The 15,973-nt window shown below is 37.6% G+C and overlaps 1 protein-coding gene across 2 annotated transcripts in view; it reads left to right on the top strand.

Annotated features, from left to right (window-relative positions):
• nrg3a (neuregulin 3a) overlaps nt 1–15,973 on the top strand; it is a 354,166-nt gene that overhangs the window by 274,503 nt on the left and 63,690 nt on the right. For both annotated transcript variants that reach the window (XM_065296948.2, XM_065296947.2), the window contains exon 3: nt 8,267–8,340. In XM_065296948.2, the coding sequence (XP_065153020.1) occupies nt 8,267–8,340 (74 nt within the window). The remainder of the gene's footprint in view (nt 1–8,266; nt 8,341–15,973) is intronic.

Genomic DNA, 15,973 nt, shown 5'->3' with positions numbered 1-15,973 from the left:
CCTTTTATATGTCTAAATGCAGTTTGCTAACTCTTCATGAAAGTGGACTGATGCTGATCCGTGCTATATCATTGAGGCTTGTATGCGACCATATTGTTGGGATCATCAGATGAAACCATAGACTGTAAAAAAATGGACGTAGTGTCCGTGACGGTTTGTGAAGAGCCAATAGTAGGCGGTCCCTGTCGTCGTCATCTTGGCGGATAACCGAAAATGGGTTATGAGGAGGGACGTGGGTGAAGCTGAGGTGGCTGGTAGCTGAAACAACGCCACCTAGCTTGACTCTAGTGACAGCAGTGGCAGTTCACTTGTCACTCAAGTGGCCACACCCTTAATTATGCATAACTTTAAGGCTTAATATAATTTAAACGGATGAGTTACAAAAACAATTCTCCCCCTCACAGTTATATTGAACGGAAAAATGAGCTAAATAAACCTAAAACACTTTTTGTACCAGGCTGTAAACAAATTATTTTCTACTGTATAGTTTATAGCATTTTAACATGGAGGTCTATGGGAATTTATTCCCTTTTGGAGATTGCCTCTAGAGGCCAGTCGATGAATTGCAGTTTAAATCCCTCCGTATTGGCTTCATCAGAAAGATCAGAGGGTTTCCCTCGGATGAAACTTATCCAGTCAGTGAACCTAATTTTTCTTCCTAGTATGACTGCTCAAGTCAAATGTGATCCAATCAAATCCATCAAACAAGCAGATCAAGGTTACGCTCAGGTCAAGGATAAGTGTCATAAATCCTCTCCATGCAAAACTAAGATTATTAGCATTAGTTCCCAAGGCATCACTGGAGATCAGATTAAACTAAATCTAGATTGATGACCTCCTCTTGACAGATAGAAGTGGTATTTTGCAAGTACTACTTAAAATAGATAAATGGTAAAAATCAAATCTGATAATGTCAGTGGATGGCAATACTAAAATGAGGAGATAAGAGTTCTGGTTATAAAGGTGTTTGAATGCTTTAGAGGAGGGAGGGTGATAAGCAGGGAATTTTAATGCTTTCCTTATCAAGATTTCATTGTCTTTTTTGTTTTATTCTGTTATAAGCTAAACCAAACTTAACAATTCCTTCAGCAGCCTAGCTTTCCGCTTTCAAGATTTACATGCTTAAACACATTGAAATGAAACAGAGGAGATTTTATCATGGATATTATCAGCTTCTGAGATCTGGTAGAAAAGATGTAAGTTGTTACAGGTTGGAAAAAAGTACCAAAAATAAGTAAGGAGGGATAAGAATTGATTTCCCCTAAGAAAAGCTCCAGTAAACAAGTCTGCTTTTTAAAGGTGTTAATTGAGTCAGTAGCTCATAGGTTTGTTTGGAAGAGGTTGACAGCTTGGGACTACCAACAAAAGCTGATTCAACACTTTTCTTGTGTAAGAACCAGTAAATTGCAATTGGGTGATCTTATTACAAAGGTGTGGTGATGCAATACCATGAAGACTTAAAATTAATAAGAGGTACCTGAAAGGATCACAGGAAAGGAATTAAGGGCCGGTGTAATGTAACTAAGTAGCGCCTCTATTCTGTTTCATGTCAGTAGAGAACTTTGATCTTTTTTAAGCTGATTCCCTTCACATACAGTAGTAAAGCTGAGAAGCAAAAAGGAAATGTGTCACTTTATGTCAATTTGTCTTAACGTTTTACTTAGTTGTGTTCACGCTGTAATGTAGATTAAACTGCTGCTGATGTGTGTTTTTAAATCTACAGTATGATCTCAGTTGGATTTCACTGTTGCATATTTAATTTATGTTTTGAAATTATAATCTAATTTTATTCGCCTCTCCTCGCACATGTTGGCAACCGATGAAATTGCATGTTAAAATTTTAAAGAACACCTTTTGCATGCTTAAAGTTGATGCTGACATAATACAAGTGCATCAACAGCTTGTGTCAAGTTGGTAGAAGAGGCTTTACCCTCCTTCAGGACGGAAGGAGCAAATTAGTTTTCCATCCATCTCCTCACGAGTTTCAGAACGAGAAGGGTCAGCAGAAGGTGAACAGGTATAGCATGAGACAAGCTAAGCTACTGTTAATTTTCAGGTTTGCTAACAGCCGAGTGTAAATTATTTAAGACATTCCCTTTCATTTGAAAGGGCAGGAGAGGAGGTCAGAAAATGAAGGGAGGAGTTAAAGAGGTCCCGTTGTCTACATGCATTCATGTATACAGATTACTGTCTGCATGCTGTAGTTGAGGCAAAGGCCATGGAGGCTTAAATGCAATTTATGGTCCTGCATAGGTTATAGTGTGTAGCTACACCATAGGCTATGCATAGGCTGTGAACCGCTCTGCGTAGCCTGATATGCAACAAAAATCAGACTATATGGATGACAAGCGCTGTGATTGGTCTGCTAGAAACCCCCCTACCAAATTTTCACTTAAGACGGTAAAAACAAAGATGTTAATGTTTAGGAGTGATAAACGAACAGCAACAGTAGTCACTGTCTATTAACTTCCATCTCAAGGTTTTCACGGGTTCACTTAGATGCGAAAACCCAAGGTCCGACCCAAGACCCGATCGGGTTCAGGTCTAAACGTTTCACGAGTGCCTCGGACACAGGTCGGGAATAATAATAGCGGCATAGGTCTCGGGTAATTTAAAATGAATGTTTTTTTTTTGTCGAACGGACCCGAAGACCGAACTCTCTCACTTTGTTCGTCAATGTCCTTTTCAAACCTCTCCCCGGTCAAACCTCAAACCTCTCCCCAGAGCGCTGGTGACATTGTGTGGCTGGCTTAATTTTCTACAGGACATGGTTAATTTTTGTTGAAACAAACATGGTAGTCAATTTTAAATGTAGCCTCCATTTCGGCGGTTACCTTGGTGTCGTCGTCAGATAACAAAGTAAAACAAATAGAGCAGCTCGCCAAATTGGTTGCAAGACCAGCTAGCTTTCTTTCTGTCTGATTTCTGCGTGCGGGCTGCTTTTGGCAATGTGATCTAGAATTTTAAAGGAACTCACACTGATGACTTTGATGGACTTTCATTTTCTTTTTATTATCTTCTTAACTTTTATCAGTGGAGACTGGTGCATATCGTAGTTGGTGAAAAGAAGTTCTTTCCCAAAGTCAAAGACGGCAACGTGAAATCAGACCCTCTCTTGGCAGTGATAATAAGTGCTATTCGATCAGCTCCAAACAAGATTATTGCTGAACCAATGTGGTCAAAAAGAAAAAGAAAGAAAAAGGCTGAATATTACAGAGAGCGATAATCATTTTATGATGACATTGAAGAGACACTATTGCATTATAAAAACTGCATTATTCAATAAAATATTATTGCAATTTACACAGAAATTTTCTTTCACTGTTCTGATAATCATAATCTGATAGCACACAGTAAAATATAAAAATGTATATTTAAGAGATGCAACAAGGAAAATCTTGCAATCTATTCATTTCCCAGTCAAGCATATTGTCCATACACAGAAACCTAATGCCAGTCTGAGATGTTTTCAAACTCTTTATGTGGGACTCTTCTCTACATTTCCCAGCATACTACCGGGTTGACCAGGGGTGCTATACTGCAGAGAAAATGGCTCTTTGAGAGCACTTCACACTATCTGTACCCTCTCATAGCTCTCTTCACACGATTCAGTAGATCATAGCAGGTGAACGCTAGCCTCTGTGCTAACAATAATGGATACTTCAGCTGTGCTCCACCAAGTTCATTGGATAATACAGTGTGGATCAGTGATAATGAGAGTTTAAACAGAGCAGGTGGCTGTTGGGTTCCTTTATGCTTGAATGAAATTTTGGGGCCCGGGAAACGGCTTGGCACTTCAAATGCCTTTTCACAAAAAATCAATGCTCGCTGCCTCTTTCTGTGCTGTATGTTAACGGTGGCTGCAGATATGAACAAAATGGTCAGAGGTTATAAGAGTAAAATCCATAATTTCTTTTTTGTTTGAGGGCCAGGAAATTGGCTTTTTAAAAATGTCAAATGTTCGGCGTGAATAAGTGCTTTAAAAGCTGCAACATCCTCTGAACAAATGTCTCAGTTTTAAGTCAGATTTAGGGTTTGTTTTCCTCTCCCAAATAGTGTTCAGTTAAGGGAAGACAAACAGTTTCACTTTTTTTATTTTATGTGTATCCTGTTTTTCATAAAATGAATTGTGGCACAGTTTCTCAGCAGGTTTCACTATTGCTTCACAGCAAGAAGGTCTCCAGTTTGAGTCTTGATTGGGTCGGAAGATCTTTCTGTGTGGAGTTTGCATGTTCTCATGTCAGCCTGGGTACATACAGTATTCCAAAAACATGCAGGTTAGGTCACTTGGAGATACCCCAATGTGTGTATAGATCAATATGTATGTATAGATGTTCTCGTTATGAATATAGCCAAAGATGCTTGATCAAATAATTAAATAATGTCAGTGTTTTACTTATGTTCACTAAATCTCAAAACACATGGAAGCATTGCAAGGTTGTATTCCTTTTAAGGGTTGTTATTGTGATTTACTATCAGGTTACTTTAATATTGGTATTTACTATTATGCATGTTGGTACTGTACTGTTGTCTGTTATGTTTTACATTATGCGATTCTATACTCCATAATGGGCGTATTATTTGTGATAAACATGCTAAGGTCTGATCATTAGCGATGCATAGCTAATTGTGCATGTTCCTCTCACATTCTGACACAATCTGACAGCTGGAGATTTGGTATTTATATTTATCTGTGCCTGTAAAGCTGCCTGTTAGTTAGAATGATCCACACCTCCTTCCAGCCTCCCCCTCCCCATTTGTTCCTGCTAATTAATGACTGTGGCTCTAATTAAAAGCCAGGCAACACTCAATACATTCCGAGTCCTTGAGAATTATTAACATTTTCATTTGCAGGTCTCAGAGACTAATGAATATTGAATAAAGAACAGTGTATTTATTGAACATTGAAACATGAAAAGTGTAAATGTGCCCTCAAACATTGCCTTGTCTGCATCAAAGCATTAAAATATTTCTTGATAAAAGAATCACTTTGCTATTAAAGAGAGAGAAGAAAGGCTCTGTGTGAAAGATAAATCTCTGTTATAAGCAGAAGGCCATTAAGTTAAACGTACAGTATCATTGTTCCACATAAATCAAGCTTATGCATAAAATATTGATAAGATAAAAGGGGAGACGCCGGCTGATAGTGTAGCCCTGTTTGTCTCCTGGGCAAAGTTACACACCTCCACATATCTTCATGCACTTCCTACATTTTAATTGCCACTGTGTTCCTCATAATGTCGCCATAGCACTTGATCTTTATTTTAATGGTCCTTCCTCTGTAAATTTGTGCTGCTCTAGTTTCTTATCTCATAGATTTTTATCAGCTCCATGCTTGTTATTTGGGAGATTAATTGACCAAAGATTATTATGGCTCAAGTTGTTGTACAATATGTGCTATGACAAGCACAGGCACCCGCTTGCTAACCCATTTGCTGATTTGATAACCATCTGTAATTTCTTGTTTGCAGTTTTATAAAGTCTTAACATCCTAACAGACACACATGACAGTCCTACTATTTTAGGCATATGTTGAGGGGTAATAATAACAATGTGTATTTGTAGTATATGGGAGAATCATATGTCTATAAAGCCCCCCTAACTTAGAAAATGCACTTTTAAATGTGTTTTTAGCAGAATATGAGTCGCCAGTGTGTGTGCAGAAACATCCTGTTATTATACAAATCCACCTATTGTTCTTTGTGTAATATCCTTTAAACCGCGACAGTCACACAAAACAGTCTGTTGGGGATCCCCTATCAATGTGATGTCACATTGATTACACCCCAACCATAACTGCGCACAGACTCCGCCTTATGAGCGAGTAGTTCAACCTACTGCCAGAGATACATGTTCTGATGCACATTGACGTGTTTTTCATGTGATTTTACAGCAGTGGATATGTAAATTTGCTGTATATTTCTGTATTTCAAAAAATCTTGAAAAATCTGTAAAATAAAACGATTCTGTTTAAAAAACAGTTTTTTTTAAGGGTGTAGCCCAAAGCATATGTGTAATATGCTTTACCCCCTACTTTGCATATGGGGAGGGGAACAGAAACTTTCTTTGCATTTAAAGAAACACACAAAAAAACAAAGCGGTTTTCTTTGCAGCCACAAAAATGGCCACGTTTAACATCATATAATGAAAGATCTGTGGTGTATTTTGATCTAAAATTGTACACACACATTCTGGGGATACCAGAGACTATTTTTATTTTGCTGAAAACACCTAGGTTTTTTCATTTAGGCATTTTGAAGGTTCATAGGCAAGGGTTTTGAGATTTTCCAATGTAAAAAGACACAAGCAAGTTGTCTCACCTTATATGCTTGGCTCAGTTTTTCTTGTGATATATTTTTTTTAAATTTCTTTCCTTAACATTGAAACATATTATGGGCCAGATTTACTAACAGCTTGTGCCTCTTTTGCTGTTAAAAAATGGACACCCAGTGAAAAGTTAGCCCTGAAAAGCCGTTTTTTTTTTGTGACCTTATTGCAAATGCATTTGTAGGAGTTTCCCTTCCAGACGCAAAATTTACAGGGGAAGAATATTTCAAATCACAAAATGGGATTTACTAAGGTTTGCGCTTATCAATTTACTAGTTTTTGCACAATTATTAAACGCCTAAAAAGCATGTCTTAAACCCTACGCTTGCTGCTCTTGGTAGATTGTGTTGGTCATTATGGAAATGAGATTTTTGCACCTGTGTTTTTATGTGCGCCTTGTCAGTTAATCACCTGCAGAAATTTCCACTCCAATCTGTGCTTTATTGAAATTGCTCTCTCAAACTAATTTGCCCTGTTCAGTAAATCTGGCCCTATTTGTTTCAGTTGCAGAGAAAACCTTTTACCTGAAGAAATGTAGTCAGATTTCATACGGTCACTATTAATAGCCAGGCAGACACAGAAACAGAGTCCACAGAAATCCACAGGGAGCAATAGGAAGCTCCACTCAACTATCAATAGAGTTTCATATTCTGAGCTAAATTTAACACATTTTACAACATGTAAATCTATATACTTTCACTGAAGTCGTTGCATAATTTGTAAAACGAGTCTGCAAACTCTGTCTGGGCCTACTAAAAACCGCTATTAAAAAAAAGCTGCTGAGCCAACCAGATTCATATGTATTATCTGTAACAAAACAGTGCTGAGTTTGTTTTAAAAATAGGTACAGTTTCTGTTGAGAACAGACCATACATACAATATGCAGCATTAAATTGAGTGCTGATCCTCTTTAAAAGCCATAAAATGTTGTGTATATCCCACAGAAGCTTACGGCTTATGTTATCAGTGGAGGCTTGTGTGCATGGCATATGCATATGCTCTATTTGTACTCTGCCATTTAGAGTCAGGGACATTATTCTTTGTCACATTGCTCTTCTGACTCAACCAGCCGAAAGCAGGATTAGCCTCCAGTGTCTTTGAAAAGTCAAGAAGTGAGGGAGAAATGAGGATAAAGTGATGATAGGAGAGAGAGCAAGACAGGCAGAAAGACACGGGCAACCACACCGCGAGAGAGCAAAAAGCTAGGCTGAGAGGGACATGCCATACATATTTCATATCTAAAAGACAAGCATTTCATTTCCATATTTAGTGAAGACTGGAAGGCTTATTGGAGCAGTCAGGGCCACGCTGAGGCGGAAAACCAGCGAATACACCGTGGCCATGTTTTTCAAATCAATCTGCTTCCATCTGCAACAGATGTGTGAGACAGGAAGTCTGAATTTCCAGATAGCCCTCTCGTGTCTTTTACTCTCTGGCTCGTTCGTGTTTAGGAGATTCATTATTATGACATGCACTGAGATCTCAAGTGTGTTTATGGGGGTGTGTTGCTTAATGGTTTAGCTGGGGGCTGATAACTGGAAGGTTGCTGCTTCAATCTCTACAAGAGCTGTCATCTTTGTGCTTTTAACTAGGGTCATATGAACCATTACAACTGTGAGGTTATAAATGTGTAAATAGAAATCATCGAAAACAGTTATAGCCTATTGTGTAAAATGACAATTTTAAGACCCAGAAGATTCGTTGCTTATTGGCCGCTTTAGACCAGTGAATGACAAGCAGTAATACTACTGTACCATGGCCCACTTATTTGCCTTTCAGCTTCAAATCATTTAGGACTACTAATTAATATTTAGATCCTTCCTTCCAGAAGGCCTCCAGGGAGATTGTTCCCGTAATATGTGAACTGTACATCACTTTGGATAAAAGCATCTGCTAAATTAACTCTTCCTAATTATCTTTTTCTTTTTTTCCGATTCAGGTGTAAAGAGGGCTTCCAGGGTATTCGCTGTGACCAGTTTCTGCCCAAGACTGACTCCATTTTGTCCGACCCAAGTGAGTAGTGTTATTATTCGCTTCGGTAATTCAAATAAATACAACCGCATGCACTTTCTACTCTTTCACAATACTGTAGGTCCAGATCTGTTGACCCATGGAAAATATCACATGTAAATGTTTTATACAACAGTTTTGCAATTGTTTGAAATGAGCGTACAGGGTCCCTGATGTGAGTAGAGAGAAATGGCAATAAAAGTTTGGGTTTCTAACCCAAATGAACGCTTAACCCTAATGATCCATAATGCATTATGCATTCATTTGCCAATAACAACAAGCTTTGCAGTCTGCAGCCTCACAGATATCGTCGTCATAGAAACCGTGTCATTACCAAAGTGTCATAACATTTTCATCCTAACACGAACAGATTTCTAGATTTACCACCTACTCAACTAATGGCCGTACAGTATATTTGCCATCCTTTACCAAACATGAATTATGTATACCATTTTTTTGAATAAGGTGCAGACGTGGGGTGTGTGTGGTTGCAAGCGTATGTGTTTGTGGGTGAACAGGTAGTAAGCGTGTTGTGTGAGGTGAGTCAGCTCACTTGATGAGTCAGAAATTGAATGTTATTATAAGGAGTTCTGTTTGTTGACCTTCTCATTTTGACCTATTAGTCTCAGTATACATGAAGGATAACAAAACGAATCACTCAAGGAGATACAGTGTTATGTGGTAAGCGATAGAAATGCATAGGCCAGACCTCTATTGAGCACACATTCACTTACACACCACATATCCTGATTATTTACTGGATAACTGTCAGCATTTCATACCCAGTCAAGATTTTCAGTCATGCCAAATAGACTAGGACAGCTGGTAACTGGTGTACTGTACAGTAGAGAGTTGATATGCTATTAGAACATCATTTTAGTTATCGGCTGTGCCTCATAGAATGAAAAACCATTTTTACCTTGTCTTTGTTGAATAATGGTAGTCTACCCGCATTCACGAACATACAAAAAGTGCTAAACATGCTAAACATCTCAGTCTCATAGAAATTCCTCTTTTAGAAATGTCAGCCAGAAAACATCCCAATCTGAAAAAACTGATGCTTATGACATCACAGGCATCTCACTGCCCCTCCACTTTAAAATAATTGGCTACATTTTTTGAGTGGCAGCAAAGTCAGCCAATCAGTAATGAGATTGCAAGTTAAGCCAGTAGGGGAGCCAAATAGGTGCAAAACCACTTGTTTAAAATCCCCCACCTTAATAGAGCTATCTGAGAGAAGTTTTTAGGAAGCTTCTAAGTCATTATAGACCCAAACAAAAAAATTTTTGTCTACATGTCACATCACAGAACAAGGATAAATACCCCGTTCAATCATTCTGTGTCACTTGCAAAAAAAGATTAGATGCCCCTGGTGGCTAGCTGCAGTACAAGTCATAAACCCCGCCTTTTCCATGCAAACGAATGGGACTCAGCTTTAATTATTTACCCTTCCAATTGTTCATTTTTGTGATAAGTTACATTGTAGCTAGTAATTTCATGCTATAGAAATGGGGGTGTGTTGTTATGATTGGCGTGGTTGAATTGGGCGCGCAAGCGTTTGGGTGGAAGTTTGATATCGCAGCTCCGCCTCTGGCTCCACAGACAATTTTCTGTGCATGCCCAACAAAAACACTTAAATGAATTCTTTATGTCATTTCTTAGTGTAATCCAACAGCTCTAAGCTAGTTTTACATTGCATGTGAATTTACACACTTTATTACAAACATAAGTACATTTGTGCATCTGGTTTCAAATGTACAGATTTGCTGTAACTTCAGTCCATTTCTTTTTCTTCTACTTTACTCGAAGGTTAATAAAACAAACCGTAATCTTCTGAATGGCCCCCTGATGGAGTTTGGCACAGATTTGCCCAAGTCTTAGCCACTTTGTATCTCTTTTGGCACAGAGACAGTGGGCCACCTATTGTGGGTTAGAAAAAATTTAAATTAGCCACAGCAGAGTAACCAATTTCAGACATGTCACAACAGCAAATTGTGAATAATGAGCTTACCACTCAATTCAGACAATAATAGCTCTGTTGAAGGAAAATGTAGCCCTGTGACAAATGGCTATTGTGAAGTAAAAGCGGCGCACATATATTATGCGAGGCAACCTGATGCGACACATCATTTAATACATACAGTTCACGTACAGTCGGGTCACTTACCTTTTGCAGGAAGGTTTTGTGGCTCTTGAATCTCCACTTATTATTTCCTGTAATCTCACCAGCCAGCCGCCCTCAAATGTTTCTCTTGCCTGTCCAGATTTACAAAGCTTTCCTTGAGCGAAGGAACAAAAGTAGACAGGTTTTCAGTGTTTAAAGTTTGAGATGCCAGTAATGGGTTCACCGGTAGGACAGACACACATAGCCAAAGTCTCAGCTGAGCTGCCGTACCTAAAAGCAACATGCACAGGGAAGATGGGCACGCAGGGTCACTGTGTCCTTGACTTAAGGGACACAGCTTTCATCACACATGTCTGTTTTTTCACTTGTTTTCTATCTTTCCTTTCATTATGTCTGATTATCTTTTTCTCACAAACACGCTTTACTCTGCAGGCTTGTATGTACTCTTAATTGTGAAAGCATGCAGTTTTAGCCTAAAGAAACTATTTCTGCCCAGACCAGGGGCTTCATTTATAAAGCGAGCGTATGCACAAAATGGGGCTGAAAACGGGCGTATGCCACTTCCCACGCAAATGTTGTGATCTATAAAAAAAAACTTGACGGCAGAATGTGCGCACCTATAAGCAAACATTTACCCAAGCGTACGCACATTCTGGAGACAATTAATGGGAATTGGCGACATAGATCTGTATCCGTTAGATCCAAGTTATCATCACGATGAAATCCAGCAGCGTTATTTGCACTTATACTGAGTGATAATTGTTTATACAATATACATCTTGTAAAATTTCATCTTAAATAAAAAATAATTTTAAATATTTAATCAGCGCTGTCTCATGGTCACAATGTCGGGAGTGCGAGATGGACTGACAGATGGCATCAAATACGCATCCATAAGATAACTGCAGAACACAGTGTAAATAACCAAATATTTTCGTAATGTGCATTTTTATCATCAAATGTCAAAGTGTGAAAAACAGCTATCAAGCTCCCGGACAATCGTTTCCCTCATTATAATAGTCCTAATTATGATGTTCATAACAAAAACCGAATGAAGAAACATGTGTTCGCCTATTACATTAAAATATACAGAAAACACAGTATTTTATTTTAGTGATTCCTCTCATTTATGCTGTGATTTTGTGAAGTGTTTTACAGCATATAATTGCTGTAAAAATATATAAATGATGCGGTGATCCTCATGTGTAATGCTGTGTGATTGCAATGCTGGAGGATTACAACAATGGCTTGCGCTTACTGGCGGGGCGCTTTTAACTTACGAACAAACAATTGGACGCCAGTCTCATTAATTTGAGGATCAGCGTTGAGTAGGTGATTTGTGATAGGGCGGATACGAGGCAGATTCACGTACGCACACTTTCAGGTGATCTGTGATTTATAAAAGGAACATTGCTTGCATGGTTTTATAAATCTGAATATTTTTTGCGTACGCTGTTATTGGCCTTTACAAATTACATATGCATCATGTATTACTAACATTTATTTATGTGTGTGTACAAAACCACTTCATTTACAGTATATGTTACAACATAAAATAGGTACCTGTAAATGTAGGATACCCTTCATCATCTGCATTCACTCAAAAACAAATTATGGGTTTTAAAATATTTCAGTGTTGGGTCAAAAAAGATGAATAGACAGTTAGGTTGTAATTTTACCTATGTTGGATTGTTTCAACTAAAAATGCTGGGTTGTTTTTACTTATTGCTGGATTTGTCCATTTTTGACCCAACTCTGGGTTGAAAATAACAACCCTCAAATTGTTGTACATATTCGAAAGAACACCTTGCCCAGGGTCAATAAAAATGTATATGCTTATTTAATATAGTCCGTTTTTTTGAATTTCAAACATTTCAAAGGCAAAACTAAGTAAAAAGTGGATAATGAAGTGGATAATGAGTAACTAATGAAAGATTTACAAGAACCTTAAATGCATAATTAGTCAAAAATAGCTTTTTAGAAGTAAATCTCTTTCTGGGACAGATAAATTGAAGTCACAGTTTAAGCAAAACTTAAAAGGGTAAGTCCATCCTCAATCTTTTGATGGACAGTCTGTCATAAATAAAAACACTGTACTGTATCCTCTGTACAGGAGGTGGGTGTTTTTTCATGTGAGTGGAGCTTACATTGTGTGTTTAAAGATTTAAGAGAAATAAAGGAGAACAAGTGCAGGGGACACACATTTCTGTTTTATCCTTTTTTAAATGTCTCTGTTTATGTGTAATTACCTCTCTATTTTTTGTGTTTTACAACTAATATAAAACACTATGGTAATTATGTGAATACTAAAAGGCATTCTGATGAATGTTTTAGTGTGTTAGCTCACAGCTTAAAAAATGTGTTGAATAAATCGTATTATTTACTATATCCTTTTTTACAAAAAGCCATGTGCATTGTTCAGGTGGCAGTTTTGTTACACAACAGTCTGCGCAAGAGGCAACTGTAGCATGGTCGGGGCAACAGACCTAATGGATTGCAGTCAATTTACTTCACTGCGTGGGAAAGTATAACACAAGCGTAAACGGAAATTTATATTGATTGCTGCAATTCATCTGCCGAGGCCCTGCGCAATTCTGCCTGTTCCCACTTGTAAAATATTTATTCAGGTCTTGAGGTAATGCTTTTGGATGGGTCATTTACAGTGTGATATAGATCTTGTCAGCCTGCCTCATAATGAAGAATATGCGAATTATATGCTGATTTCTTGTGCATATTGTCAGTGCGTTTTCTTGCATTGCAGTCTCCTTGGCAACCATGTAGCCTGGGTTACAAAAAAAGGCTATTTTCTCATTTACATATCATAGCTTAAAATGAAATATTTATAGCAAAACTTATTTTTAGATGTGTACGTATACACCTATTCGTACTATCTATTACATGCCTGCCAGAAGGCATGACTCCCTTTTTAACATGACAAATCTATTTTGATCTGATAACTCAATTTAGCCTCCATCTGGCATCAATACAGGCACATGTCAGGAGTGCTCAATGCATCTGATTTACAGCAATCGTGTACAACATGATTCATGCACTCAAGGTTTAATACACATCGCCACTTTGTGCTGCTCACACGTCTATTCGGTTTGATTGACAGCGACCTATTAGCTCTCAATTGCGAGTGTCTCTGAGGGGGACCTGCTGTTTATTTGTAGAGTTATCTGTTTGTTATTGTCATTTTAAGAACCTACTCCTGATTTCAAAGAGTTACGAGAGCAGTTCCCCTTTTCCAGTCACCCACGTACCCTACTGATCTAAAGATGCGTTTACTGAAAAGTGAATCAGTGGTTATTAGCTGTCTGTCTGTCTGATGATGGTTTTGCAAGTGGCAGCAGGTGAGAGGGGTAAAGTAATTGTCAGACATGCTGATTAAAGTGGGCTCTCAAAGCCTTTGGGCTCCTTGTATTCGAATGATTTTGGGTACAAGAGCTGCTCATCACATTTTAGCTTCTCTCCTAGATGACAGTGTCATTTGCCTCTTGTAACTTTTCATTTAAAGGGTTAATTTAATGTTTCGGCTATATAGTGAGATCCCATTTGTATGTGTTCCTCTAAGCAACTGATTATATATTGAGCCGATCTAATTTTCACCACGGGTAATAAATCCTAGATAGATTTGCATTACATTTACATGTATGCATTTGGCAGACCTTTTTAATCCTCATGACTCAGAGTGAAATCAATCTACTCTTTTTAATCAGTATGTGGGTGATGATTAGAGGTACATTTAGTGTCCAAAGTCATTTTTAATTACTTTAATAATTTAGTACTCATTGTCATGGATCACAAGATGTTACAAGCCATTACAATATAATATTGTCTGTAAACGTATCTTAGTGTATAGCTGTAAATCACAAATTAGTGTCAATTGTATTACTGTCAAACTCTGTTATAAACATAGAGTAACGGTGTTGACAGTACTGTATGTAACAGAACAGTTTGTGACAGTTCTGATCGAAGTACTGCTCTTAATAGTTTGCTAAATCAATTTTTTTGTGATTGACACTTTTATCGCCTTTTCATATTTGTCTTCACTAACATTCCTCTTCTCATTTTATAGTGCTGGCCGCTGTCAGCTCATTGACCTCCTTAGTGTGTAAACATTATGAGGTTCTCCTTTAATAATTTACCATAAGCCTCTTTATCTCCCAAGTGTCCCTTATTCTGTCAGTCATAGTCATCCCACTGTCTACACTATTCATCTATACTTTGCTCACCTTTATGAGCACTTCAGAGTTATTACCCATAATGCCCTGTAAGGAATACAACCTGATCTCACGAATTTCCGTGGCATAGTCATGGAATTTTTGCTAATTTTTCCGTGGCATTCTCACGGATTGGTTACTCAACTGTTTTGTCCTATTTTCTTACCATTGTCGCTTCGGTTTAGGGTTAGATTTACATAAAATGACATCCCTACCCAAAGCCAACTCTAACCCCAACGCCAGGCGACAATTGATTAAAGTTTAGAAAATATAAAAGAATACATCAGAAAAAATAGTATAAACCAATACTTTAAGTGAAATACTAACGCAAACACCAAATCTAACCCTAAACCGAAGCGACAATGGCTTGAAAAAAGCAGTTGAGTAACCAATCCGTGAGAATGCCACGGAAAAGTAAGTCCGTGGCAGGGCCACGGAAATATGCGTAGATCCGTGAGAATGCCATGGAAAAATGAGCAAAAAATTCTGTGACTATCCCACGGAACTTTGTGAGATCATGTTGAAGGAATATGTACAACACAAAGACATATAGTAAAAAAAGATGGACGACGCCCATTCTCTCTCTTTCATTGGTAAAAAGTGAAGCCGCCAGTATCCGATACGGCGCTGACATCTTGGGTCTTGAGTCTGCGCAGTAGCGATTTCGGGACCAGTCCTGCGCAGTAGTGAGCAGGAAGTAAAGTTGTGAAATCAAAGCTGCATATCACAGCTGTCAATCATGACATGACACCACCGAAAACAAACTTATTTTAAAAATAAACATTTGAATTTACATCAGCGTGATTAAAACTACAGTAAATAACAGAAACCAGCTTTGGAAACAGATAATTGAAGTGTAATTAAATTGTTTAGTTGGTCTCAAGTTCCATTGACCCAGGTGAAAAAGAAATATATTTAAATAGTATTTTTTGGGACATACTTAATATATTTAAAAGCTACTATACTAAATGCATATTAAATGTATTATATTGAACCCACTTCAAATATATTAAATGCATTTCAAGATATATTTAAAGTCAATTTTAATCTATTTGCATTATATTTAATATATTGAAATTGTGTTAAATTGGAACAACTTCAAATATATTTAGTGCAATTTAAGTGTACTTCTTTAAAATTCATTTGAAATGCACTTCTCATACACTTAAAAATACAGTTAGAATACATTTAAAGCTTAATTTAACTGTGCTTTAAGAACACTTTAATAGTACTTCAGCATATTAGAAATATACTAGCATTACATTAATAGAAATGTATTAGCATTACA

The sequence above is a fragment of the Paramisgurnus dabryanus genome, chromosome 20 (genome assembly GCF_030506205.2).
Source record: "Paramisgurnus dabryanus chromosome 20, PD_genome_1.1, whole genome shotgun sequence".
In the NCBI taxonomy this organism is placed as follows: domain Eukaryota; kingdom Metazoa; phylum Chordata; class Actinopteri; order Cypriniformes; family Cobitidae; genus Paramisgurnus; species Paramisgurnus dabryanus.
Note: the sequence above shows the minus strand (reverse complement) of the source record. Positions and strands in the feature narration are given on the sequence as shown.